General features: G+C 38.5%; 1 protein-coding gene across 3 annotated transcripts in view; it reads right to left on the reverse strand.

Annotated features, from left to right (window-relative positions):
• The window catches only part of SLC44A1 (solute carrier family 44 member 1), a 171,325-nt gene that overhangs the window by 44,699 nt on the left and 99,248 nt on the right, over positions 1 to 27,378 (reverse strand). For all 3 annotated transcript variants that reach the window (XM_037152845.2, XM_037152844.2, XM_037152843.2), the window contains exons 6-14: positions 25,055 to 25,224; positions 23,148 to 23,237; positions 20,713 to 20,852; positions 19,359 to 19,545; positions 18,282 to 18,447; positions 17,337 to 17,493; positions 16,563 to 16,646; positions 10,090 to 10,227; positions 1,384 to 1,620 (exon numbers count right to left, since the gene is read on the reverse strand). In XM_037152845.2, the coding sequence (XP_037008740.2) occupies positions 1,384 to 1,620; positions 10,090 to 10,227; positions 16,563 to 16,646; positions 17,337 to 17,493; positions 18,282 to 18,447; positions 19,359 to 19,545; positions 20,713 to 20,852; positions 23,148 to 23,237; positions 25,055 to 25,224 (1,369 nt within the window). The remainder of the gene's footprint in view (positions 1 to 1,383; positions 1,621 to 10,089; positions 10,228 to 16,562; positions 16,647 to 17,336; positions 17,494 to 18,281; positions 18,448 to 19,358; positions 19,546 to 20,712; positions 20,853 to 23,147; positions 23,238 to 25,054; positions 25,225 to 27,378) is intronic.

The following is a 27,378-nucleotide window of genomic DNA, read 5'->3' on the forward strand; positions in this document are numbered from 1 at the left end:
CATTTTACTCCATAGCCTTCTCTCTAAAATAGCCCTAGAAGGTAAAAGAAAGCATTGATACGACTGAGTACAAAATGCTGTTTTTACCAAACTATAAGTAAGTTACTTTAAAAAAAGTCTATCTGGACTTGAAATTACCCCATAAAGGAGGAAGATGGAGTAACAACCAGAACCTGTGGTCAGAAGTACTGAAGGTGGACTTAAGCCCCTAAGGAAATGTTTCTATGCAGTTGAAGCTCATAGAGTGCTTCTTCATTAAACTCTTCAATAGAGTCCTCATCATTCTTATAGAGAAAATGAAAGCGAAGCAGTACTTTTACTCTGCTTTTGATCAATGGCTTAAAAACAAATATAAACTCTTCTCCTAAATGCCCTAATCCCAAAAGAGATGCTATTATCATGGGCCAAATTCCATTGTGAAAATAATCAGTTAGAATTATACTTTAGACATTATGAAAATGTCCAAAATTTAGTTGATGATGTGTTAATACCAAATAGGTCAGTTAACTCATTTGGTATTTTTGCAATTGAAAAAAAAAGAATCTAGTCTATTTATTAACACATTTATTTTAAATGAATAAATTTAATTTAAAACCATGTTTCTGAAGATAAATGATTGCAATATATCTAATGTTTAGTCTTCAATATTATCCACTCCTAAGATAGAAATATTTCACAGCTTAATAGCCAGTATTACTACTCAAAGGCATCTTTAATTTTGTAGCATATGACACTGATGATGGCTTAAATAAGCCATTTTAATATAGTTTTTTTTAATTTTTAAAAAGTTTGAGGTTCTAATATAGAAAAACTGCAGAGGCCACATAACTGTAAAGAATCGGAACATAATCCCCATGTAAAGGTTCAAACCTGGAATAATATAAAATAATGCAATCTGCCAGTCATAGGTCTGTTAATTTATATTCATCACAAAATACCTCCAGTTTAGCCCGGCATCTTTCAGATAATGAGTTTTAATGGGGTTGGCCGCAATAATACTTGGAAAGGTGGTGGATAGAGAAACACAGGTGGGTACTAACTACCGTCCAGGAAATAAGGCTCTTTGTTGTTGAGCCCCACTTCAGGAAAGGGCACTTAGAACAGCAGTGGTCCAAGGTCCTCACTGAAGGGCTAAAAGACAGGTCTACAAAGTCAATTCAAATCCATCTAACTGCAGAGAGTGGGGGCAGCAGGATCACCAAATAGTGTGAACTCAGGCCTCTTAAAAGGCGTTGCTCTACGAGCACTTGAAATGGTGACACCCATGCTAAGAGGTCCTTCTTCGCTGGTTGCCCCAAGACTGACCTCATTCATGAGTGTGGCAGGTTTCATTCTGTTGCTACTTTTATCCCTAAAGCAGTGGAGAGCATCTGAAATACTCACCATCAGTACTTTATCCATATAGAATTCTCGGCCAGGGCTCCCATCATTGTATTTTGTATCGATGGCAAAACACAAGAACAATACATCCACTACCATTTCATAAATGGACAGGAAGCAATGAGCGACTAGGAAAGCAAAGAGGCAGACGATGATCAGAGGCAGCACCCAGACTGTGTAATCTTGCTGGTGGTTGAGCAGCATAATCCCAGCCAAACCTGTGCTGCAGACTATCAGCACCTGGAGCAGAGAGAACAAAGACCACATTTAATACCCTATGCTGTAAAAAACCACTGCTTCTTCACCCTCTGCAGGTTAAAATTCTTTTTACTACTTATATAAGATTGTGAGCACTGTCTCTCAAATTGCGAAGTCTAATCCATATATATATACCCTATACAGAGTTATACATGCATAATCACATAATAGCCATTTAAAAAGCCCTTGTTGACATTAAAAATAATCATGTTTTCCAAATGTGATCCAAGCTTGTTTCCTCAAGCTTCCCTTATTTAGCACCTGTGGCAATTCTTAAGATTAAAGTACACATATGTTTAAAGAAATACACATATTCTTAGCCCTCAAAAGAAAATTACTGACATTTCACGGTATCGGTATGGATTTTTTCCTAAGCATTTTTACATTTATGAAACAGTATGCTAGAAACAAATCATTAAAAGCTCTTCATTAATATGTATAGTATCATTATAAATGTTGCATAAATAAATTCAACTACATAATTTCATTTTATGGGTGATTTAAAATTTATTTAACCATTCTCCTACAGTTGGAGACTTATATTGTTTTCAGACATAAACAATGCTGCAGCAAACATCTCTAAGAGCTTTTTCTTTATTTCATATTATATTTCAAATAGAATATGGGGTAAATTTAATATAATTTGCCCTGAAGTTTAGATCTGGACCATCTCGTAGAAAAGGGGTTGCCAAAAACATCCATAAATAAGAGAAATAACCAATTTGATTGTTGTCGAGAACCATCGACTCTGATGCTTCATCACCTCCCAGGCAGCACTTCACATTTTTTTGTGGTTCTTTTGGGACGTTTTATTTCAGCTTTTCAACAACCTCATGAGTGGTTTATGGCATATATCATCATTCTCATTTTAGACTGGGAAACACGCTAGCCAGCCAACCTGCCCAAGGTCACCAAGTAGAAGAGCAGATACCATTCGAATAAGGGCCTCGCTCTCTCCAGGTAAAAACTCAGCAGGTACTTGGATACTGATACAAAGCAGTAATAGGTTATACTGAATCCCAGGCACACTCCTGCCCAGTCCTTTACTTGGTGTTGCATCCAGTGTTAAATAACAAAGGAAAAGCGTCCTCTAGAACTACATCAGCCTTTCCTCGTCCAGTGCTGAGGACAGTCGGCCTGAGAATTCTTCTTTTGGCTTTTCTTTACTATTTATCAACACCGAAGCACCTCTCATTCACCATTAATTTAACCAGGAGTTATAATGCAGTAGATGGTACACTGGCTAAGCTGTAAATTTATCTTTCTCTCAGACAATGTTAGGGGCAAATCTGGGTCTGTCCATGATTTTTTTTTTTAAAGATTTATTTATTTATTTATCTTTAGAGGGGAAGGGAAGGAGAGAGGGAGAGAAACATCAATGTATGGTTGCCTTTCGTGTGTCCCCTGCTGGGAACTGGCCTGCAGGGAACTGGTCTGCAACCCAGGTATGTGCCCTGACTGGGAATCGAACCGCGATTGTCTGGTTCACAGGCCCACGCTCAATCCACTGAGCTACACCAGCCAGGGCTGTCCATGACTTGGAAGACCCCTCCCTGCACACACAAACCATTTTTGGGGGCAGCTCTTATGACTCTTCTCTGCTAGTGACTTTCCTGAGGTGATTTCCAGCTAACCAACCACACTCATTTTCTTCTTTACTGGCAGCATTTTAGAACGTGTTATTTCTTACATTTGTGCTCAAATTTTTGATATCCACCCAATGGAAAGGCTGAAGTTCTTTATGCTCTCACTATGCCACTAAAAGTTAAAACACATTTGGAATGCTTGAGTTAAAGCTCGTTGGAAGGTGTGGCTCAGGAAAACTCGATGTTGAAAGAAAAGCTGTTGAGGTGGAAAGTGGGTACTGTCACGTGAGAAACAACTTCAATATTACGTTAAGTGAAATAAGCCAGGGGGTGAAGGACAAATACCATACAATCTCACCTGCAGGTGGAATCTAATGAACAAAATAAGCTAATGAACAAAATGGAATCGCAGACATGTAAACGTGGAACAGACTGACAGTGACCAGAGAGGAGGGAGGAGGGGGATGATGGTGGAAAAAAGGGGCAGGCAAAGGTTACAGTTTTGGTGTCAGAAAGACGGAGCTTTGAATCAGAGTTAGTTAGTACTTCGTAGTTGTGTGACTCTTAAGTTCATGTACCCCTTCTGAGCCTTTTATTCCACCTTTAAAAGATACAATACATCCCATAACTTAAAATCAGCACTTTAAAAGCATTAACACAGTGCCTGGCTACTTTAGTTCCTTCATTTTTGCCACCATAAATCTTGCATTTATGGTATCCTGTCCCCATGGAACCCCTGATTTGAAAGACTTAGTTTACCAATAAAATAGCATTTACAAGTAATAGTTCATATTCTCATTTTTATTAATCCAAAGCCAAATAAATTGCCAACTAGGGTACACAATTATTATTAGAAAAAGTATTATAAAATAGAGGTAAAAGTAATTTCACACAGAAGTGAAGAAACTTGAGATTTTGGTTCTTTATTATAGCTTTATGGGGGGAAATCTGCAATGTCTATTAGACTTAAGTCTTACCTTTGAGACTCAGAGCCACTGATCACCAAGTCACAAGTCACTAAACCAGAGGAGCTAAGGTCCCTCCAAACCCAATTTTCCATTCCATTAAACCATTAAGCTCCACGGAAATGGAGTCCAGGATATTTTATTTTGTATTCTTTTGCAAAATTCAGGGTTTTAAAATTAAATATAAAATTTTGAGATAACTGTGAATTTGCATGCAGTTGTAAGAAATAACACAGAATGATCCCAAGTACCGTTTACCCAGTTCCCTTTGAGGACAACATCTCACAAAACTATAGGACGGCACAGCCGGCACTGAGACCTACACTGTCCAGACACAGGGCATTTCCATGATCGCAGGCTCCTTCACCCTAGCCTTTTACAGCTACCCCTGCAGCCCCCCAACCCCATCTCTCACTGGGCAACCACAGATCTGCTCTTCATTTCCATAATGCCTTCATTTCATGCATGTTCTATCTATGGAATCATGTACTATTTAATCTTCTGGACTGGCATGTTTCACTCAGCAAATTTACCTCCAGATTCACCCAAGTCACTGTGTATGTCAACAGTTCATTCCTGACACTGTCTTTTAGACGACCTACCTAGTTGAGCTACTGGATCAGAAACTATCTCTGCACACCAGCAACCACCTACTTGCACTCAAAGAAACTCATTTCAAAAAGATGTACTCTACTGGGATCAGAACTATATTTTTAAAAAGTTCAACTGCAGAATTTATATCCAGACTGTGTAAATACTGAGAATTTATCTTAGTATTTTGGACACTCAGAAGATTTTTCTTGTTATTTTTCTCCTTTTTTAGATTTCTTGATTACAAAATGTTTATCTCCCATGGTTATAGGTCATTTTTTTACAATGTTATAATTATATTATTCAAATTTATATCTTCCTGGAAAGCAGTTTGGCAATGCATACCAAGAACCTTATTACATACTCTGGCTTGTTAATCCCACTTCTAGGGTTCTGGCCTCCGGAAAGGAGCAATGACGTGGACAAGGATTTGTGTACAAAGGTTTCACTGCAGCGTACTTCAGTTTAGTAAAAAAGTAAGACAATCTAACTGGGAAAAAGGCCCAGGGGCTTGGTTAAAAAATGATACAACAGTTGTATAATCATATTTAAAATGTTTTTAATAAAATAGGAACTGTTCATAATATAATGCAAAATTAAAAGAAGAATACAAAATTGCCCTTTCTAGTGGATTTTAAATCCTCTTTATTGACTAGTATATGACCAACACCCAGGATAGTCCCTCGGGCATTACTATAAATATTTGCTGAATGAATACAAATATTCATTACGTGATAAACCTAAAGAAAAAATTTAGGTTTACATTTTTTCTGCTGGAAAACTCAACCAATTTTAAGACATAGTATTTTATCATCCATATATATTTTCCATCATAAAATGAATGCATGCTTAATATACAGAACTTTATCTTACTAGTATAAAATAAGGGGAGGGGTAAATTTTCATTCTTCTTCTTATGCACATTGAAACGCAGTATTGCGGCAGTCTAGCAGTTTTACTCAGCATTTTCACTTACTGTGTTATAGGCATTATCATATTATAAACTCTTAATAAAAATGATTTAATACGTGAATAATAGTCTGTTGACCATTATTTCCAACCATTTCTCTGTGGTTAGGCAGTACACTGTTTACAATTGATCACTGCTATAAATAATGCTGTATTTTTCTGTATTTAAAATTCTGTTTTAGCAGCAGTTTACCAATCACTTGGATTACTGAATCAAAAGACTTAAAAAAAAAAAGGCCTAAGGGTAAAGTTAATGTCAGTGGAAGTGATTATAATTATAGCACATAGTGATTAAAAATGTAGAAGGCAGACAGACCTGAGTTTGAACTCCAGTTCTGTCATGTTCTAAGTCTCTAAATTTGGGCAACCTGCTCAGCTCTCTAAAGTTTGGTTTCTTCTGCTATAAAATGAGGATAATAATAATAGATCACCTGACAGAGAGGCCACACAGAACCCCTCCCATAAAGCACTTCCCTCAGCACCGATACCAGCAAGCAACTCAACCAGAGTTCACTAAAATCACCATCACAACCAAATGTTGCCACTTAGGATAATTTTCTCCCTTTGTACAATTTGTTTCCCTACATGGCTTCTAATTTCCCTTGTATTTTTTTTACTCTGTGTGTGTGTGTATATATATATATATATACTACTATATATATATATGTTTTTGAGTTGCTTCATATCTTTCTTAGCAGTACAGATAAATTATAAATATGTAAAAAATCAGTACAAAAATGTGAAGTCTTCCAGAATTAGTCATATAGCACATAAATGAACATACAGCATATAATAACATTCAGCTAATAAGTGTCAGGCACTGTACTCATCAGCCTTTAACGTGGATTCATCCATTCAGTCCTTACTACTAGAAAAAACCTCTTATTGTAAAAACATGACAAAACAAATCCAACAGTCATAATGTAAGTTTAGTCATATATTTTCAAAACAACTCTGTTCAGTTTTAGAATTCTGTTTAGATGACTTTTACTTAAGGACATACACCCACACGGTGCTATCATTGCCTTTTTACACCAAATATTTTTCCTTTCAAAAACATTTTAAAAGCACAGTGGCTATAGTAACCTAAACATTGGGCAGTGAGAGAATATTTAAGAATAGCATCTCAGTTTGGTCAAGATGGAGGCGCCTCCTTGTACAACCATAGCAGAAATTACTACCAGATTACAAAACGAATGCCACCCAGAATCATCAGAAAATCAAGCTGTATGGAAGTCCGACAATCAAGGGATTAAAGAAGCTGCATCTATCCAGATGGGTAGGAGGGAAGGAGGCGTGAAGATGCACAGAGACGTGGAGATGTGTGGTGGTGATGCACAGAGAGGCAGAACGGACATTCCCACACCCACGTGCAGTAGATAAAAATTGGGAGAGAGACCTCAGAAGTGAGGGACCCCAGGACCACAGCAGACTACTGAGCCCAGGGTTCCAGCGTCAGGAAGGTAAGTCCCCATAACTTCTGGCTGTAAAAACAAGTGGGGGTTGGGGTAGTGGAAGAAACTGCAGGATTCTCAGAGGTTGCCTCTAAAAGGGCCTGCAATGGACTTATGACTTACACAGACTCACCCCCACTCTGGGACTCAGCACCAGGGAAATAGCTGAAAGGGCACCAGTGGCATACGGGGAGGCACTAAAGTGACTGGCGTCAGGGCGAATGCAAGGAGACAGCTTCCTCCCAGATGCCAGGCAGTGGCATTGTCCCCTCCAGGAGCCCTCCCCTACAGAGAGCCACAGAGCAGCAACTTGGGTTGCTTCTGCCCTGGTGATTACCTAAGGTTCCTCCCCATGCAACTTACTGGTACACTTTTCTACATTAGGCCACACTACTAAGACAGGGAGTCAAAGCAGATCTACCTAATATGCAGAAACAGAAGGAGGCTGCCAAAATGAGGAGACAAAGAAATATGGCCCCAGTAAAAAAAAAAAAAAAAAACAGATTAAAATTCCAGAAAAAGAACTAAACAAAATGGAGACAAGCAATCTATCAGATGCAGAGTTCAAAACACTGGTTATAAAGTTGCTCAAGGAACTCAGTGAGGATCATAAAAAAGATCCAGTCAGAAGTGAAGGTTACAGTAAGTGAAATAAAGAAAAATTTACAGAGAACCAGCAGTGGAGGGGATGAAGCTTAGAATCCCCTGAGAACCAATGATTTGGAACATAAGAAAGAAAAAAAATTGAATCAGAACAGCAATAAAAAAAGGAATAAAAAAAAAAAGAAAATAGGCTAAGAAGCCTCTGGGGCATCTTCAAAAGCACCAACATCTGAATCATAGGGGTGCCAGAAGGCGAAGATAAAGAGCAAGAAATTGAAGTCTTATTAGAAAAAATAATGAAAGAAAACATTCCTAATTTGGTAAAGGAAATAGACATAAAAGTCCAGGAAGCACAGAGAGTTCCAAACAAGGACACACCAAGACACATAATAATTAAAATGCCAAAAGTAAAAGATAAAGAGAGAATCTTAAAAGCAAGAGAGAAAAACAGAGTTACCTACAAAGGAGTTCCCATATGATTATCAGCTGATTTCTCAAAAGAAACTTTGCAGGCTAGAAGGGAATGGTAAGAAGCATTCAAAATGATGAAAAGCAAGGACCTACAACCTAGATTACTCTATCCAGTAAAGCTATTATTTAGAATCGAAGGGCAGATAACGTGCTTCTCAGATAAGGTAAAAGCTAAAGGAGTTTATCATCGAAAGCCATTGTTATATGAAATGTTAAAGGGACTTATTTAAGAAAAAGAAGATCAAAACTATGAACAATTAAATGGCAACAAATACATATCTATCAACAATTGAATCTAAAAAACAAACTAAGCAAACAAGCAAAACAGAAACAGAATCTCAGATATGGAGATCATCTGGAGGGTTGTCAGTTGGGAAGGGAAAGGGGGAGAATGGGGGGAAAAGCACAGGGATTAAGAAGTACAAATTGGTAGGAACAAAATAGACAGTGGCAGAGGATCGCAGTTCAATTCCCAGTCAGGGCACATGCCTGGGTTGCAAGCCAGTTTCCTGCAGGCCAGTTCCCAGCAGGGGATGCACTAGAGGCAACCATACATTGATGTTTCTCTCCCTCTCTCCTTCCCCTCTAAAGATAAATAAATAAATAAATATTTAAAAAAATAGACAGTGGGATGTTAAAAACAGCATAGGAAATAGAGAAGCCAAAGAACTTACATGCATGTTCTATGCACATGAACTAAGCGGGGGATTGTTGGAGGGAATGGGGGGTACCAGGTAGAGGAGGACAAAGGGGGGAAAACTGTGACAACTGCAGTAGCATAATCAATTAAATATATTAAAAAAATAGCATTTGATGAAATATTGACCATAACAATGAGTAATTATGAAGATTATCAAAGCAATACAAAAAATGCATGATATAATATGAAGTGAAAAGGGCAGAAAAAACAGGTGTGTATGCTATGATTGTTATACCATAGAAATATAAGCCTATGACAAAATGCTGGGTGGGAACAGGTGACACCGTTAAGTTATTAGGTTACAGAGGTGGTGTCTTTTTCTTCCAAGTTTTCTGAGTATTTTATGGTTTGAAATATGGACGGACACAATAAAATCCAATTATAATGTTATTTATTATTTTACAGATTTTAATAGCAGAATAGAATAAATTACCTCTTCTCAGACACTTTTAAGGACATTTAAGTCTCACTCCCCAATAACTCTATTTTAAAGTGGTTTATATATAGTAACAACGACAGCTACCATTCATTGAGAACTTATAATGTAACAAACAATGTCTTAGGTAAACTACATGTACTAACAAGTTTAATCCTCACAACTCTAAGGGTTTGGCATCATTAGTACTTCAAATTTATAAAGCACTAAACTGAGGCACAGAGAGGTTATGTATGCTGCTTTGGGTCACACAGCTAGTCAGTGAAAGAGGTGGGATCTAAATCTCCATGGTCAAGCTGCAGACACAGTACCCCTAACCACTTACCCAGGCTGTTACTTAGTTCTTTACAGTTCAAAATATGTAAGCAGAAATATAGGCAAGTTACACTTAACCACCCTGTGCCTCAGTTTCCCCACCTGTAAAATGATGATAACAACAGATCTTCCTTTACAAATTTGTTGTGAGGATTAAATGAGCACAATACATGTAAAGTGCTTGGAAAAGTGCTTCACACATATTAAGGACTTTGTAAGTGCTTGCTATATATTAAGTTACAATACTTCTAGTTTTTTTTGGTGGGCTAGATATTTTTGAAATTAAATTATCTATATCTATATACCTATATATAGATATAAAAATTTACTGTATACCTCAAGATAATATACTTGGTCTTACCTTGCCTAGGAATAACATGAAATCCCCCACTGTGTTGATGGCGGCCACTCGCAAAGCATTCTCCACGAGAATGACAAAGGCGTCCTTTGCAGAGGTGCAGAAGTTGGTGCTGTTGATAGCTGTGGCTGTGTATGCATTCTGGACAAAAGAGAAAATGATATTTTCATCAATAAACAATCTCACTTTGTTAAGAGATAAACCAAGCATAATTAAGCATAGCTTATAAAAAATATTTCACAAACCCATGGCTTTGGTGAGGTATAGATTAATACGAAGCATAAAAAAAATACGAGCTATTTAAAAAACTACCTGATATGGTAAAAAGAACTTTTCAGTTGGCTTAGTTATTATCCTTGAAAAACACTGATATTTATTAAAATACATACTAACCTTTCCAACATCCATTAACTTCTTCCCCGTCTTGGTATATCAAACATAACTGAACCTTTCCTAGATGTCTTAGGTGCATCCCTGTGAATATCAGGGATGCATTATCACCATTTCAGTGATGCTCTAAAAGCTACACAAATATGTAACGGCATCAGACTGCTGTGCTGTTTCATCTGGACCACCCACCATCTCCTCCGTGGTGCTCTCTCCTATGCTGTCTCTTCCCACAGCTAGTAGATAGCTGTTTGCTGCCCAATTATTTTACACCCTCCATCCTGGGAGCAGGACCTGAACTGTTTGTTATCTGAGAAAGGAGCCCTTCCCCCATTCTTCAGAGTCTGAGTGAAGCCAATACCACCTTCAGCTGTGGGGGTGAGCAAGTCGGGTTCAGAGACTGGCATGCAAGCTAATCAGAGCCATTGAAAGTAAATGACATGCCCTGGGACTTCTGGGAAGAGGTTTTCTTTCTCATCCATCGGTGCTCCTGACAGAGCGGCTCTCTCATTTTCCTGGGTAACGAGTGAGTTGCGAGGGTTTGAATTGCCAAGGATGTTTTGCCAATATAATAGGCAGAGCCTAGAGGTGCTGGAGGTCACAGTGTGAAACCGAGAGTGAGGCTAACCCCGGAGAGAAACCAGGTACTTGCACTTGCTGATGACATTTTGCATCATTAGGAACTAGCCAGATTCTGGACTTTTCAGTTACAGTGGCTAATACAGTGCTAAGGATCTCTCCCTTCTCTCTCTCTCTCTCTCTCTCTCTCTCTCTCTCTCTCTCTCTCTCTCCTTTTTAGGTCAGATTGAGCTGGCTTTCTGTCCCTTATAGTGCCGAGTCCCAGATGACCCACTTTTATTCAATTACACCTGCTTCTGCTGCCCCAGGTCGTCTCTGACCCACTAATCACAGACTGATTTCCCCCCTCTTTTTTATATTACATTTTAGAATAGCATTGGCATTTTCTGGGAAATGTAAATAAGCACTAGTCAAATGTGTCTGAGTCTTAGGAAAGTATATGGATTTTGTGACTACAACTTTTGGTCCTGAGGAATTTTTGGTTTAGTGCTGACTTAATTATCAGTATGTCCAAAATGTTCAATTTGCCAGAAAACCGCTAGACGTGAAGGCTGACTTTACACTGTGTTGTCCACAAAACTTTAAAAGCCCTGAGCTAGACAGAGATTTTGGTAGCTTGGAGCATAAATCTTTAATTTATGAATGTTCCAACTGAATGCTTATTAGTTATTAGGAACCTGGTATGGAGATGAGATTTGACTTATCAAAAATTTAATTTGCCCTTATGTGATTAAATTCGCTGATTAAAAATGCAGAGCATTCCAGGGCCAAGGAAAGAGTACTGTCCTGAGCAGATTACTGCTGAAGGTTCATAAACTTTTGCAGCAATAAAGCAGCAGAAAATTATGGTACTCATTGGGAAACACAGTTAGGATTTTAATATATGAAATTGCATCACACAAACTGGGGTAATTTATTATCAGAACACATTACTATATTATGTTTGCCAGCCTTTTATCTCCAAAGCTAGTATATACAGTGTTTTAAAGAAATCATACTGCTAAGTTTTCCTTGGCATTCATTTGCTGCGTGGCCTCTTCCGCTGTTACCTCAGTGTTTCTCATCAGTTAAAGAAGAGCAGGCACCAAAGAGTTAACTGCCTCGCTGCCGTGGCCCACATTTCTTCATTTTTTACAAGGCTCCTTTTGAAACATTCTGCAAAATGCCTCAATGACATCAAAATAAACCATGCTTTTGATCCTGTGTAATAGTAACCCTGCTGAAAAACCATGGAAAATTGCCCTTGTCTGAACTCTTCTCCAAAATCAAAACCCGTTCCCAGTTCTCACCAGTTCCCTCTGTACTCACTAAAACACACACACCCCACTTAGCAATTTATCAGAAAGCAGGGGTTCTCTAACTATTGGCTGTGGGTGAAATCTTGCCTGCTGCCTACTTTGCAAATAAAGTTTTATTGAAACACAGCCATGCTCATTTGTTTACCTATTGTACATGGCTATTTTCATGCTACAATGGCAGAACTGTGAGAGATTATATGGCCCACAAAGCCAAAAACATTTCTTCCCCTATTCTAAGACATGATCATGAGACTAATGAATGAGTTTCTGCGGTTCTTCGGTATCTGCGGTGTTCAGTTCCCGATGCCCCAAGATACCAACATCCGACAACACTTACATCCCCCTCATAAAATGGCATAGTATTTGCATGTAACATGCACATCCTCCTGTATACCTAAACCATTTCTAGGTTACTTATAGTACTAATATAATATAAATGCCATGTAAATAGTTGTTACACTGCTTTATTAGGAAATAATGACAAAAAAGTCAGTACATGTTAAGTACAGAGGCAACCATCATAGGCCTAACTACACAGTACACACCAGCAACATAACAACCCCCCTGCCACCAAAAGCATTTTCCATCCAAAGGGGCTAAGTATGCAGATGTGAAACCTGTGGATACGGAACACATGGACACGGAGGGCCAACTGCATTTAATAACAGGTTTTCAGAGAAAAATACCTTATCATATTTAATATATAATTTATATACATATGTATATATATATAAATGAGATGCTTCCTAAAGTATAAAAAGCATTATGTCTAGTATCAAGGATACTGAACAACCCATTTAAATCAACAACGTAGCCTTAAATCCCATCTCCTCAATAAGGACAGACTACTCTCTCTTAATTACGCTGTTCTACCCTTTCCAGTTTGAACTTGATTTTCCTTGTAAGAGGAGACAGAAGGGAGGACCCACACACCTCCAGTCTCTCCCGTTGTCCTCAGACCAGCTGACTCCGAGGCACCGGCCCAACATTTCCGATGTGAACTGCAAAAGCTTTTTTGTTGTCCTCCTTAAGCTTCAGAAGCATCGGTTTATTTGAGAACTAGCCTCATTCCTCCTCTGCTGCTTCTTCCTCCCCCCCCAACCCCGCCCACCCATTCCATTTACTCTTACAGCAGAAGCCCATTTATCTGTAGACACGGAAGGAGGAAGGAATGATTTTTTCTTCACTCCGCAGTTCCAGGCTAGGCCAAGCTCATAGAAATTTGATTTTCTATGGCGATACTCCTATAGGTCTGTGCCCCATTTTTGTACTCAACCCGACTGAAAACACCAAGTGGCTATTTTACAAGCTTTCTCCCACTCCCAGGGCAGTTGGATGAGCTGCATGTGATACACAAAGGTCACGCTGACCTCTTCAGAAAGAAAAATGTGCTACAGGTCACAGCAAGTCAATAACATTTCTCTCTGCTCCCGCACCTCCTTAGTCTAAAAGGGTTCACGCTAAGATTCTCAAGAAATCCCGAGTCCTTTGTAGCTTCCCAGAGGAACTGCTCTCTGGGCTTTCTTCAGACTACTTAGCTGAGATTTTTAGAGCCCATCCGCCTTCTTCTCAGACAGCCTTCCTGATCCAGAGCTAAGCAGACACAGAGAGGCACCACTGACTCACATTTGGCTGGTGCCCAACATCTGCTCACGCAGGACACAGGCTTGAAACTAATGAACTCTCAGAGCAAGAGAAAAGTTGAACACCATCCAGGAATCTCTTTAAAAGAACACCTATTAGCACAAGGGGTCTCTGGTAGCATTTCAGTGTGACAGGATATAGTGAACAAGTAGTGGACACGTGGAAGAAATGTGTTGGGACAGAGGTCGCCATGCAGGTAGCTCAGGTCTGCTTGGCCACCTGTCCCAGAGCACAGCCTCCCCAGTTTCACCCCTCCTTGCCTTTCTCCACTCTTAAAGTTTAAAATCTTACATAATAGTTCAATAAGGGCAAGCTAGATAGTAATAGTAGGAAAAGGGAAATAGGATATGCGTGGAACATGCTAAATTAAATAAGGGAAAAGGCAATTCAAATTATCCCTTTCTTATTTTGAGTGCAAAATGGAGGAGGCACAAAGTCCAACTTATGCCATAGACTTCATTCAGTTTGGTTGTGATTTTTTTTACTTTTTAGGGGCTCATCAGAATTATGTTGCAAATCATAATTCAAATGAGATTGTCTTTATAACCATCATTTATCTAAGTTTGCAGCACAATACATGAAAATTTGAGGTGTTTACATATTCTCTATAAACTATAATTTTGTTTAGTGTTGCACAGAATGTGTATATATTTATACAAGAAGTAGCATGATATCATGGCAAGAGCTGGGCAAACTTAGATTGAAAATTTCCTCCATTCTAGGTTTTGTTGATCTGTCATGAGGTCCCAGTCTCAATTTTTCACCTATAAAACAGGGAATGAGCCTTCCTCAAAGAGTTGTAGAAAGAAAGAGACTATGGAGCTATATCTATTATCTATCTATACATATAGTCTGCCAGGAAGAAGTCCTGCCAGCCATTGTTAACATAAAAGAACAGTTTGTGCAACACTGACGTAACCTGGCAGCCAAGGAGAGTGGACTGGAATGTGCATGTGTGAACAACGACGACTTCACTGTACTAGTCAGTGGGGGTGGTAGATGCTGTCGAGTGAGCATGTGCACTGTGTGGCCATCACATTCAAAATGAGTGAGTGACTAGAGCAACAAATCCCCATCCAATTTTGCATTAAGCTTGAACATTGCTCCATGGAAACTATCTGGATGATACAGAAGGGCCGCAGCTACAGCAACTGGTGATTGGAGCTTCATCATGACAACGTGCCCTCTCACGGATCATGTCTCATGCAGAGCATTTTGCTGAAACATCAAAGCATTGAGGGACTCAGCCCCACTACAGCCCAGATTTGGGGCCCTGCGACTTCTGGCTTTTCCCAAAACTAAAATCACCTTTGAAAGGGAAAAGATTTCAGACCATCGATGAGATTCAGGAAAATACAATGGGGCAGCTGATGGTGACTGGGAGAACTGTGTGAGGTCCTAAGTGCCTACTTTGAAGGGAACTGAGGTATCATTGCCCTATGTACAATGTTTCTTGTATCTTACATCTTCTTTAATAAATGTTTCTATTTTTCATATTACATGGCTGGGTACCTTCTGGACAAACTGTGTGTGTGTATGTGTGTGTATATGTTTAGTATAGTATCAGTTACTGGCGCTCAAAAAATATAAAAATGTTCTCTTCAACTCCCACTCAATACTATATAGTGAAAAGCTTTATAATCTTAAGAGCTTATCAGCCAGAGAGCAGATACCCTCCAGGGTTAAATGTACTATCTTCAAACAGCAAAACAAGGCCTGAGTAACCCAATGCCCAAGAGAAACAGATTCTGATTGAAACAATCTCTCCACCTAAACTGAGTTCTACCTGTTAGAACAGACGTAAAAAATCACCTCCATGTCACATTAGCTAAACACCTACAGAAACGAAGAGCAGCTCTCAGTTCACTCTGCTTATCTGTAAAACTCTAACATTTATGCTGAAAATACTACAATAAAATGGCTCATTTAAAAAATCTAAAGCTTTCTTGAAGCCAGCTGCATTTCCCATGCAGTGTGGCACTGGAGCGTGGTTTGGGATTAAGGCTTCCACACTGTTCTGCAAAACGACTCTGACCTATTCTGCCTCCGTATCAACACTCTTTCTTCTTCGCTGTGATCGTCTCAATTCTTTAAAGCGGAGGCAACTAACTAATGGCCCCTGACAACTGACATTGCATGGCCTACAGACCTGTTTGTTCTGGCTCACTCAGAGTTTTATTTATTTATTTATTTGTTTGTTTGTCTATTTATTTATTTATTTAAAGAATTAAAGGACTATGCCTAGAGTAAACAAAGTCTTCAGAAAAATCAAAAAGGAAAAGATAGAAACTAAGTCATAAGAGACAAATGTCTTTCCCGAGAGATAAACCCTAATGATATTAATTGATGCATCACGATGAATTAATGACGAGCCTTGGTAAGAACGTATGTGACTTGGAAAAACAAGGACATGACTGAACCAGAGATTCCTGATCAAGGAAAGCACAGGGCAGACACTGTGAGAGCACATGACACCTTTCAGCTGGGCTCCACCATTTTATCTCGGAGGAAGAAATGACCAGCACTGTGTTGGAAATGAACATTAGATTTATTTTTAAAATAGTTTACCTGATTTAAGTAATTTAGGCACTTTTCAAGACACCAAAGGCAACAAATGCAGGACTTCAGCACACACCGAGCACAGGCATTTTCCTGGAGAGGAGGGACAGTTGAAGTCAATTTTAGAAACGAAAGAATTAAACCGTCATAAAGAATACTCCAAAGCTTAGAAAAACAAAAAGTTTAAAAATCCTAACCTATGCTTCAGAACCTCCACACCCACCCCCATTTCCCTTAAAATGTAATGGCTGAACTATTTTTAATCAGCTGAACACTAATTCAGTCCCTGTTGCACATAAGATATAGCGAGGTATAGAAAACCAGCAAGGATTTTACAATCTAGAAGGAGAGGGAAAAATGCTACTGACCATAAAAGGGGTTAGAATCAGACTATGACATAGATACTAGTGCTATGAGCGTGGAGAACAGAGAGGGACACCATTTGGGAGGAATCAGGGAGGACTTCTTGGAAGGGGTGGCATTTCAGCGATGCTATGTTGAAATGCATGTTATTTCTATAGACAGGGAAGAGGTTCTAAGGAGGATGGTGTGTGACTTGACACAGGAGGAGAAGTACAGGACACTTATGGAAACCAGTGATGAGATGGATTTTGCTAGAGCTTATGAGTGCAAGAGTGGGGTGCAAGGGAGGAAGGGCTGGGTTCCTCTTTTCGGGGACTGAAGAAAACATTCACAGCTTTGGACACGACATCATGTACTATGTGCAGAAGCGATGTCTGGCATGTGTCCACAGAAAGTCCAGGAAGCTATTTTCCCCCTTACCTTTCCTTTCAGCTGACTGTGAATATACATAAGGATCATCCGTGGAATTTTGACTAAGGTGATGATGAAAGATCCTTTGGCCACAGTACCAAGGTGATAACGAATAAGGCGATTCACTGATGCCAAAATAGGTGTAAATGGCAAATTCCTTTTATCCCTATTTCAAAGATGACCAAAAAGACAATTAACACAGAGACTAGACCAGGATGGAAACACAGGAACGGTTTAGAGTCCAATGGGATGAAAAACTGGTTCATTTTTCTTACTCTAGCTTTATGACGAAAGGGTAAAGTAATACAGTACAACTGATGTAGATACTAGGGAGGTACCAGAAAAAATTAAAGTTTTATTTCTCTATAGTAGTTTCATGGGGTTCCTATGATCTAATATTTTAAGTTAAATGAAAGTGTGCTTTGGAAGTCCTTATTAGTAAATACTTAAGGGGGATAAACAGTAATGAAAAAATACAATTTTAAGAAAAAGAAAATGGAACTTAAAAAAACATTCGGTCTGAACCCGGCACCTCATAACCACAGAAAACAGTGAGGCCGACAACTTATATGCGGCTCCAAAGTCAGGAGAGGTAGGCACACAACTGTTCTGATCCACACAAATTAAACAAATTGTTTTCCTTTGATAAACTTTGGTATAAAGAAATGTATATAAGGCACTACTGCAAGATTTATTCTTTTGCTAAATATAATTTGTTACACAATGGTTTGCTGTTCTGATGCATTTCTGAGAAAGTTTTAGAAAAGTGTAAAGAATAAAATGACAACTTCTCGTTTTCCCACCTCCCAGAATCAGCAACTATCACATTTGTTTTTATTCACTTCCAATTACTTCTTAAAGAAATGACATTTCTTACAAGGCTCGGTGCCATTCCTCTCAGGCACAATCACTTAGATGATGACCTTCGGTTCTCTGATAAGCAGAATCTCTCACCTAGTAAAATAGTACGTCACCACGGCTCCCGCCACCGTCATCTGCTGGCAAGCCAGAATGAACTCGCTGATCCAAATCAGGCCCACCACGTGGTACCACCACATGTACTGCAGGGGTCCCGACAGCCGGAACTCCACGAAGCCCTGCTCATTCTTCACAGCGCTGCCTAGGAAACATCAAGGAAGGAAAGAAGAATCACATAAAGTGTAAACCCAAAACATGGCTATTAAGTTGAAGAGATTAATTCCATATCCAACGGTAGGTTCCCTACCCCCAACCCGCAAACTTATGATCACAGTGCTATTTCATTAAGGGACAAAATTAATTATCCCTTGAAAAGATGTGAAGCCAAATATCATATGATTCAAAATTTTGTTTTCCCCAAAGCCATGACATATAGCTTTTAAATTTTGTTCTATTGAATATAGGTCTTGCCACATTAGGCATGTGTTTTCAAATACTTTAAATTTTTTCGGAGCTATTACTTGCCTAATAATTACAGAACTAATTATTAACAAAGTATAGAAATTCATATTCTATTCAATTGGTGAATGTGTGCTGAATGGCCAGAGAAATTACATATAAGTTTACTAACCTCATGTTACTCCCCTCAGTTAACTCCATTTAGGTGTAACCTTTCATATTAAGTATGGCTACAAGCAAATCCCAGAGTCTGTGAACTGAAACATCACCGAGCTCAGATCATTCCCACACTAGAAAATCCCATGGAAACAAGTTGATCTTGGCTATAACTGAGGTTTGGGACAACTGTGAAGAGGCACTGCGCTCATTAGTTCAACTCAGCATGGATCCCAGTGTCTGAGTGAGCACAGGAGTTCACTTCAAGTCCATGACCAGGATGGAACGCCAGGCCTTACCTGGTTTCTGCCCACTCCGCTAAGATGATCTACAAATAATGGTTAGAAATTGGGTTACTGAAGCCCCATGACCACTGGTGGTACTGATGGCTATTAGACCTTAGTCAAATGTCTGAAGAATTACATCTCTTTGAAGTTTTAAATGTTTTAATGGGAATACGATTCAACACCAACAGAAAGAAGCAACAGGTCCTCTTACCAGTGGTGCCGAGGAAAAGAAGGGTCATGATCCAGTACACCCAAAACAGGACAAGGGCGAAGAAAGTCCAAAAGGGCTGGAAGACCAGCAATGGCAGGTGAATGAAGACTTTGCCAGCCACGTGGAACAAGGCGATGGTGAGAGCGACACGTTTGCGCATGAACAACATGATCAGGAACAGGATAACCTGTGTGGAGAGAATGGAGGGAAAGGTTTCCGTCACTGTTGAAAGCGGTGAAAACCCAAACTGAACAATGGTGGGAATTTTTACTGTAACCCCTTCACTCGGAAACTTGGGAGTTTCATTCTGAGACCCAATAATACTTTATCAGTCTGTGTATCTCTTACAATACATATCGCTTTCAATTGCATATTGGAAGTGCCCTTTAAAGCTTAATAAAAGGATTTCTCAAGTTACTACTGAATCCTAGAATTCTACTTTTCCTTTGTGTACTCATTATAAATCAAAATGTGTGGTTTGTCAGCCAGGATGTGACACTTTATTTGAATAGTCCGTGCTTGTTGCTTTGAAAAATAGGGGATAGGACCACAAGCCATTACCACAAAAGCACTGAGGAATTTGTACCTCATTCCCCATATTGAACCAAGAGCTCCCTAAGACCAGGGTCCATGCCAGATTCACCCTCTGCCCACCGGCCCCCACCCTCTTGCTCTGGCACCCTGGCGTAGATAATCGCACTTAAAAGATGATTAATATATCATCAATCTGTACAGTAGCAAATATATTTTGGCACCAATGATTTTATGATAGTTTTATTTTAGTTTTTGTTTTAGTGCTTAATAAAAAACTTGGGTTTATTCCTAGAAGCCGAGAGAAATGTCTTTTTTCTTTTGCTCAGAGAGAAGGAGATGAGCCAAAGATAAGAGTATAGATTATTTAACCACATGTTAGTCAGTACTTTTATTGTATAGTGGCTAGGCAGTCAAGCTCACCTATACTTTTGAAATAATGCTGTGAAAAGAAAACTTTAAAAGGAAAATTGGGAAGTAATTAGTAAACAAGCAAATGAAATGACATGAGGTGACTTAGTTCTTAACACACTTTTTTATAGTAAAGGGGAACTGCTTTGTAAAAAGTGATTACATTATGTTGTGACAATAAGAAATGCGTTCTTCCAGTAAATAACAATGTAAATATTCCAGGTGAAAATCCTCTCAAAAAAGCAGGCAGTGCAGAACAAAAATACTACATCCATCAATGAAGGAAGCCTTCGGTGGGACGGAGATTTTATCTAATGGAGATCAAGGTTAGGCAAGTGATAGCTAGAGGTGAGTTTCTGCTCAGTTAATGATCTCCTTGTAAATAGATGCATAAAGCTGAGCCCATACTCACTGTGAACACTGTAGCTGCAATGGCGTAGATGAGGAGGGCTCGAAGATTGTCTTCAGCTATCTGAAGCTGTTCAGGAATAACTGTTTCTTTGGGAGACTTTCTTTGCTTTGCATACAGCCACCACAGTACACCTGTGCCGCCTGGAAACAAAAACCATTGTTTTTGCAATAATTAGCACACAAAAATGTGTCATAAATCCTCAATTTTCTGGACCCTTCCTGTGCATCACCATGGGACTAATACAGTAGCTATAACATGTTTTTTTGCCAGCCTAAAGGGAGCTCCAATTATTCCACTATCTCCTTCCACATTAGACACTCACAAATCTTTCAGTATATCAGATAAACTTCCTTCAATTGTATTTGTTATTGACTTTGAAGCTGAGAGATATCTGGCAAAGACAGATACCCCCAAGAGGCACTGGTCACAAAGAGCCTCTGCATCAGCTTAAGCTGGGGAGCCTGCAAGGAGCAAGCAAGGGTCACAGAAATCAGCAACAAAGCCGAGGAAGGCAAAGATCGCCTCTGCTGTACTCCTCACAGCCACCCCAGTACTCAGTACTGACAGTCATGCCATTGATGAAATATTCATACTGTGAATGAATGAAGATCAAACAAATAGTTCCCACCGAAGGTAAAAACAAGGACAGAAAATCTCTGATAGCAGTGGGTGTGAGGGCTGGAAATTTCTGTCTCCGTTACTACTAGCTCAGAGATTCTGAGACAAGACTGAAGACAGAAGCAAACCCTTCATTTGACTCATTCAGCCAACATGTCGAATAGAGAGTGAATAAAACCAAGTCCCCACCCTCAACCCCCATGGAACTTACATAGTAATGGGGAGACAAAAAATAGGAAAAAAAACCCCTAAAAAGTCTAAGAAATCATGTGGTAAGAAGGATAGAAAGTGCCGGCATTCAGAAAGTATTGTGATTTTATACACAATGGGTAAGCAAGTCCTCACTGGTGAGATGAATTTGAGCAAGAGAATCAAAAACAGGGAGAGTGAAATCTATGAGACTAAGAAAAGGATGTCCCAGGCAAGAGGTAAATTCTAAGATGCTGAAGTAGGACCACACCTGGCAAAGGACCTAGAGGAGGCCACTATATCTGTGCAATAAATAAAGATAAGAGATGTGGGTAACAAGGTAGCTGGGGACCAGATTACAAGTTAAGGGTTTGCCGGCCACAGTAAGGAAATGACCACGGAAGAGTCAGAGTAGCATGTATGTATGTGTGTGTGTGTGTGTGTGTGTGTGCATGTAGGTGGACAAGATAAATGCCTGGAAGATAAGAAACTGAGCTAAGTTCTATGCAAGTCAACCTGACCTCTATCTTCACTCAAGCAAAGAGTAAATGGGGTCAAAGGGAAAGTCCATACCCTCACCTGTTGACAGGTTCTGAACATAATTTTTTTTCTATCGAAGATGAGTAAACAAACCCAAACAATGATAAGTCTATGAAAAATATTTCAGAGCAAGAAAAATAGTTCTATTTTGAAATCTTGAAGGTATAAGAAAATTATTTTTAAAACTAATGTTTAATAGCTTCCAAAAATGAAATAAAATATATGTCTCACACACACACACAAACACACACAAGAGGAAAATCGTCTGGATTTCAGTGCTAATGGTGGTGAACTGAGAGGAGGGAGTAAAAATAATTATAAAATTTTAAAAGGCAAAAGTAAATAACTAAAGAGAAGATGTAGCATGTGAAGATATAAGTTTTACTTTCTTTTTGTATTTCTATTTTCTACTATGGAAGCAGTTAGATACCATGAGTAGGTGTCACATTTGTAACTAAGAAGAGGAAATTATTATTTTTTAAATAGATAATAAACACAGAAATCCAAGAAAGTTTCATTACAAACAGTAAAACAAAACAGAAGATACAACAGAATGTCAATAGACAAAAAAACGAGAAACAAACTTTTAAACACACACACACAATTATGCTGCCAGGAACACTTTTCAACCAGAGAGAACTTTGACACTGCAGACTGGCTGATTCGGGCCTTCACCAAGTACCAGATAAAAGGAAGGGGTTCCTTCACCTGCAGGGCAGGGAACATTGGGGGAATCAAGTGAAAATTAAAGAGCCAAAAGCAAAACAGAGCCCCAGTTGTTGTATTTTCTCTGGGGTTCTTCCCCCCAAATTAATACTGACCAAAAAAAAAAAAAAAAAAAAGGAAAAGTTAGCCCCTGGAAAAAACATCTCCACTTGCCAATGACCTTACTATTTTATTTGATTTAGTGTTCTCGCAGTGATATAATGTCTATGTAATCCACTCACCAGTCTTTTTACAGTTAAAATGAATTCACATGCAGAAAATTTTTAAAAATAATCGAAGTAGTTCTAAATTGAGGCAGTGACAAAACCAACTGTTAAGTCTCAATTCTTAATTACCAAAAAACAAAGAAATAAGCAGCTTACCAAGTGAACCCAGTATGACCAGAATTGTTACGATCCACACAAGCACTCTTGATATATACCTGATTATCACCATCAAAATCATGGATAGAACTGCAGGGAAGATAAATAGAGAACATGTAGAATATTACTTGAAAACACTGGAAAATACAAAACCCTTTTTCAATTGTTTTCTCCTAGGGAAATAATTTGTTGCTATTGACAAGTTTATGACCCCGATTTAGGTAAGAAAGGAAACTGGCTGGTTTTGCCCTTTGACCTTGGTACTGGTGCCACTTGAACCCAAAGGCACCTAACTGTAGGTTTACAAACACAGAAAAGAATACATGCAAATGCACACGGTGACTCAAAACAGCACAGGACTATTGTGGATTTGGCACAGGGAGGTATCAGAACTCACATGCAAACACACATGCTGACACGCCAAGTGCAGAGAATGACATGTCATGTGGGTGACCAGAAAAATTATCACACGCAGACAGAGATCAGTTCAGTTAGGTGCTAAACCTCCTTGAGTGATCTACTCAACTTGGGACCCGTTTCTATGGTGCTTGGTTAACAAAGTAGATGGTAGTTTATCTCTTTCTGGCTGTGTCTCCTCTGAAATTCCAAGAGAGGGTCTGACCCTATGGAATAACATCCTGACACCTAATGAAGCCAAAAATTCCTCAGCTGGGGTTCAGGGTCCCAATGAAGAAGCTCTTCAAGAAGGAGCAAAGCTTAGTGTGAGTTCCTTAGCTACCTCTTCTATCCATCCCCAGCTAAAAATAAAGTGGGAGAATTTAGCCCTTTTATGGGGAAACTTACTTCTAAAATTATAATTTGTTCATCTTTAGTTATCTAAAGGCCCACCTCACAAACAAATGGACAAAGAACTTAAGCCTCAAGAAAAGCATTCTAATAAAAAGATAGAATTCCAATGGCTCATTATTATCACTATTTTTAAGGTTTTCATTTTTTTTCTTGGTAGAGTATTCAACTATTTCAGAAACCAAATAGTTCTTATGTAAAACTAAGCTAATAGTCAAGCTAGGTAACATGATTAAGATACTCACTTTTGCAATAAATGTACAGGAACCCAAACCAGATAGGAGCAGTTCAAATATTACAGAAATAGCTTTTCATATGGGTAGCATTATTTCAAATGAGTTAAGTACTACCTAAGCAAAAAGAAAATACTCTCTAATGACAAGATGGACATATAGCTCATCTCCTCAACAACTATGCTTGCTGTTAACAGACATAAATACTCATGTTACTTATATAATGAAATGGTTGTTCGCTTCCTGCCACTTTACTTCTCCCAACTAAAAAGGTTTATAAACTCTGACATGGCTACATACAGTTCTAGGATAATACAGGAGTTTATATCTTGCAAATAAGAGTTTTATTTGATTATATTGTCTAGTCGATGATGAGGAAACTCAACAGCTAACAAGTGGAGATTTCCTAATTTTTCCAGCAATACAGTGATATTATGAACTATTGCAAGGGAAAAAATATTTCAAAAGTAATCAATCAGAAACTCTACGTTCTTTGGTGGAAATAGACATAAAAATATGTGGCCTCTTTCTTATAAGCAAATAAGCCAAAGATTAGATTTATAACTGAAAACAAAGGGGTGTTGATTTGTTTAAAAGAAGCCTCTTGTTAGAATGTTAAAGGTTGTTATAGACTTAGTAACCCAAGTTTGGGAACCCACCAGTTTTCTCCAATGAGAAAAAAAAAGAAAAGAAATGAGTTTCAGATATATATATAAACATAACTATATACAATCTGAAACAATTATTTGGCTATGGGAGGTGAAACATTTTACAAGTATCCCCAGTTGTATTCATATTTTGGTTAAGAGAAAAAACAGTCTTCTGCTGCAGAACTACCCAATAGCTAATAATGAGAAAAACAATTACCTAGTGATAACAAGCAAAGTCCCAATATAATTTCTTTGCTGGTCATTACTCCACTAATCAGCCTGTGTAAGACACTATTGTCACTGACAAAGGTGATCAGGGCCTCTGCAAACTTGGCATAGCAGGAAATGTTCACAGGAGCACAGCGATGGAAGAATGGAATAGGTGCACTGGTGACACAAGAAAAAAAAATCAGAAAAAAAATTACTCCTACTTAATATAAATGCCACATCAAACACACAAATGAAGGGTGAATATGACTGCAATACACTCCACCCTCCGCACGTCGTATGGGAGCTAAGAGCTGTGAGCTGGATGCTATGAAGATGACTATCATGGGGAGTGACGCAAATCTTACCACAGACCTTATCAAAGAGGGTGGAGTGCACATTCCAACGGAAGACATTACCCTCCCCTTCTAAAAGGAAACACACACATATACGCACACACATATAAAACTACCGAAAGCAAAACCAAACACTTAAACTCCTCAGCCTACACATCTGTCAATCAAGGGGCAGATGACGAAGCTTACGAACATATATTCATTAAACTGAAAATGAATTTTTGCCATAAGCTATTTAAAAATAAAAACACACATGAGCTATTGCTTGAAATGTGCCACCATTAGCAGGATGCTTCCTCTAGCAGAACAGCATGCAAAACCTTATGTTAAAAATGGTGTTTGGGCACCAGCTTCGGAACTCTCATATAATAAGGGATGTCTCAGCATGACTTAGTACAGCATAGTATGCAGCCATTTCAAACACTAACCATGACCCTGACTAGTGTGGCTCAATGGACTGGGTGTTGATCTGCAGACCAAAAGGTTGCGGTTCCATTCCCAGGCAGGGCACATGCCTGGGGTGCAGGCCAGGTCCCCTGGTTGGGGGCGTGTGACAGGCAACCAATCAATGTTTCTCTCCCCCTCATTCCCTCTCCTTCACCCTCTCCCTAAAAATAAATAAATAAAATCTTTAAAAAATAAATAAAACAATAGCCATGAATAATAATGTATGGAAGTATGTATGATGTAAGAGAACAAGGGGGAAAAAAAACAAAATTTATATCTAATGTGATGTTTGCATCTCTGTATAAAAGATATACATAATGTAAGAATCAGAACAAAAATAGAAACACATGAAAAGTCTTTCATTTGGTAGGGTCACTGAATTTGAGGCTATCTGCTTTCTTTTTACATGTTGTTACCATGAGATTGTTAATATCCCAAAAGGAAGTAATCTTGTCAGACTACAGCTTCTACTTGTGGAGGAACACAGCTACCTACGCGTGACACATGACATTAATCAGGTTTGTTATTGACGAGGTTCTACTCTAGCTTCCGATGGGATGGTAGACAACTAACCCAGAAGAGATTTCAAACAGAGCTCTATGAACATGGCCTCAGTTGTGCTTTGTGTGGATTCTAAGAGAGCCCATATGTGGGTCAATGCAAGAATACACACATGTGTATGTTAAAATTTAGCCATTTAGAACATAAATCCCACATCTTCAGAACTATTTGTAGGAGTGTCAGTCACAGCTCTAGTAAAACATTTTGACGGGAATGATACAGTAGGTTTTTATTCTTGATTGGCACTGTATTTTGGTCATCGGTAGTTAAGATTACGTGGTCAAACATCAAATTCCCAGGTTTCTAATCTCTGTGAGGCAACTTTGTATACACACAAGCAAAATACTACCCTATTTTCCTTCCCCAAATGTTGGTAAATGAGTATCACTGGGAGTAAGACCAAGCAATTTCTTCCATACTGTTAAGCTTCATGGAACAATAAAATATTATAATATAATTTTTTTTCAGATGGATTTGCATTTTATTTTTTTTCAGATATAGTATCTTTTTATTAAGTATATTCAAAATTCACAGAGATATAAATTATAACTTTAAAATATGAATAGCAGTCTTTAAAGGAACATGTTATTAAAAAGAATTCCAGTGTCAATTGTATTATGAAGAAATTTTAAGTGAATCATGGAACTTACTATTTATTTATTTATTTATTTATTTATTTATTTATTTTTTAAATATAATTTTAAAGATCCAGCCTTAGTTATACTTCATTAAAATGTATCCCAAAATGATGCGACAATATGACCTGAATGTTTATTTTTAAAAGTTTGCATCTTGTCACCTGTGGGTGTATTTGTGTAAACCTCTAAAATGGCGATGGTGCAAGTTTCAGCACAAGTTGATGACAAAGACTTGATATTTTGCAGAAAACTGCAGAAAGCCAAAGCATTCTGAGTGATGCTTTAATTGCAGGTATGCAAGTCCTTGTGTTTTCACCAAAAGTTGTTTCACT

This window comes from Artibeus jamaicensis, unplaced genomic scaffold (assembly GCF_021234435.1).
Source record: "Artibeus jamaicensis isolate MK-2021 breed Jamaican fruit bat unplaced genomic scaffold, CSHL_Jam_final scaffold_1964, whole genome shotgun sequence".
NCBI lineage: Eukaryota > Metazoa > Chordata > Mammalia > Chiroptera > Phyllostomidae > Artibeus > Artibeus jamaicensis.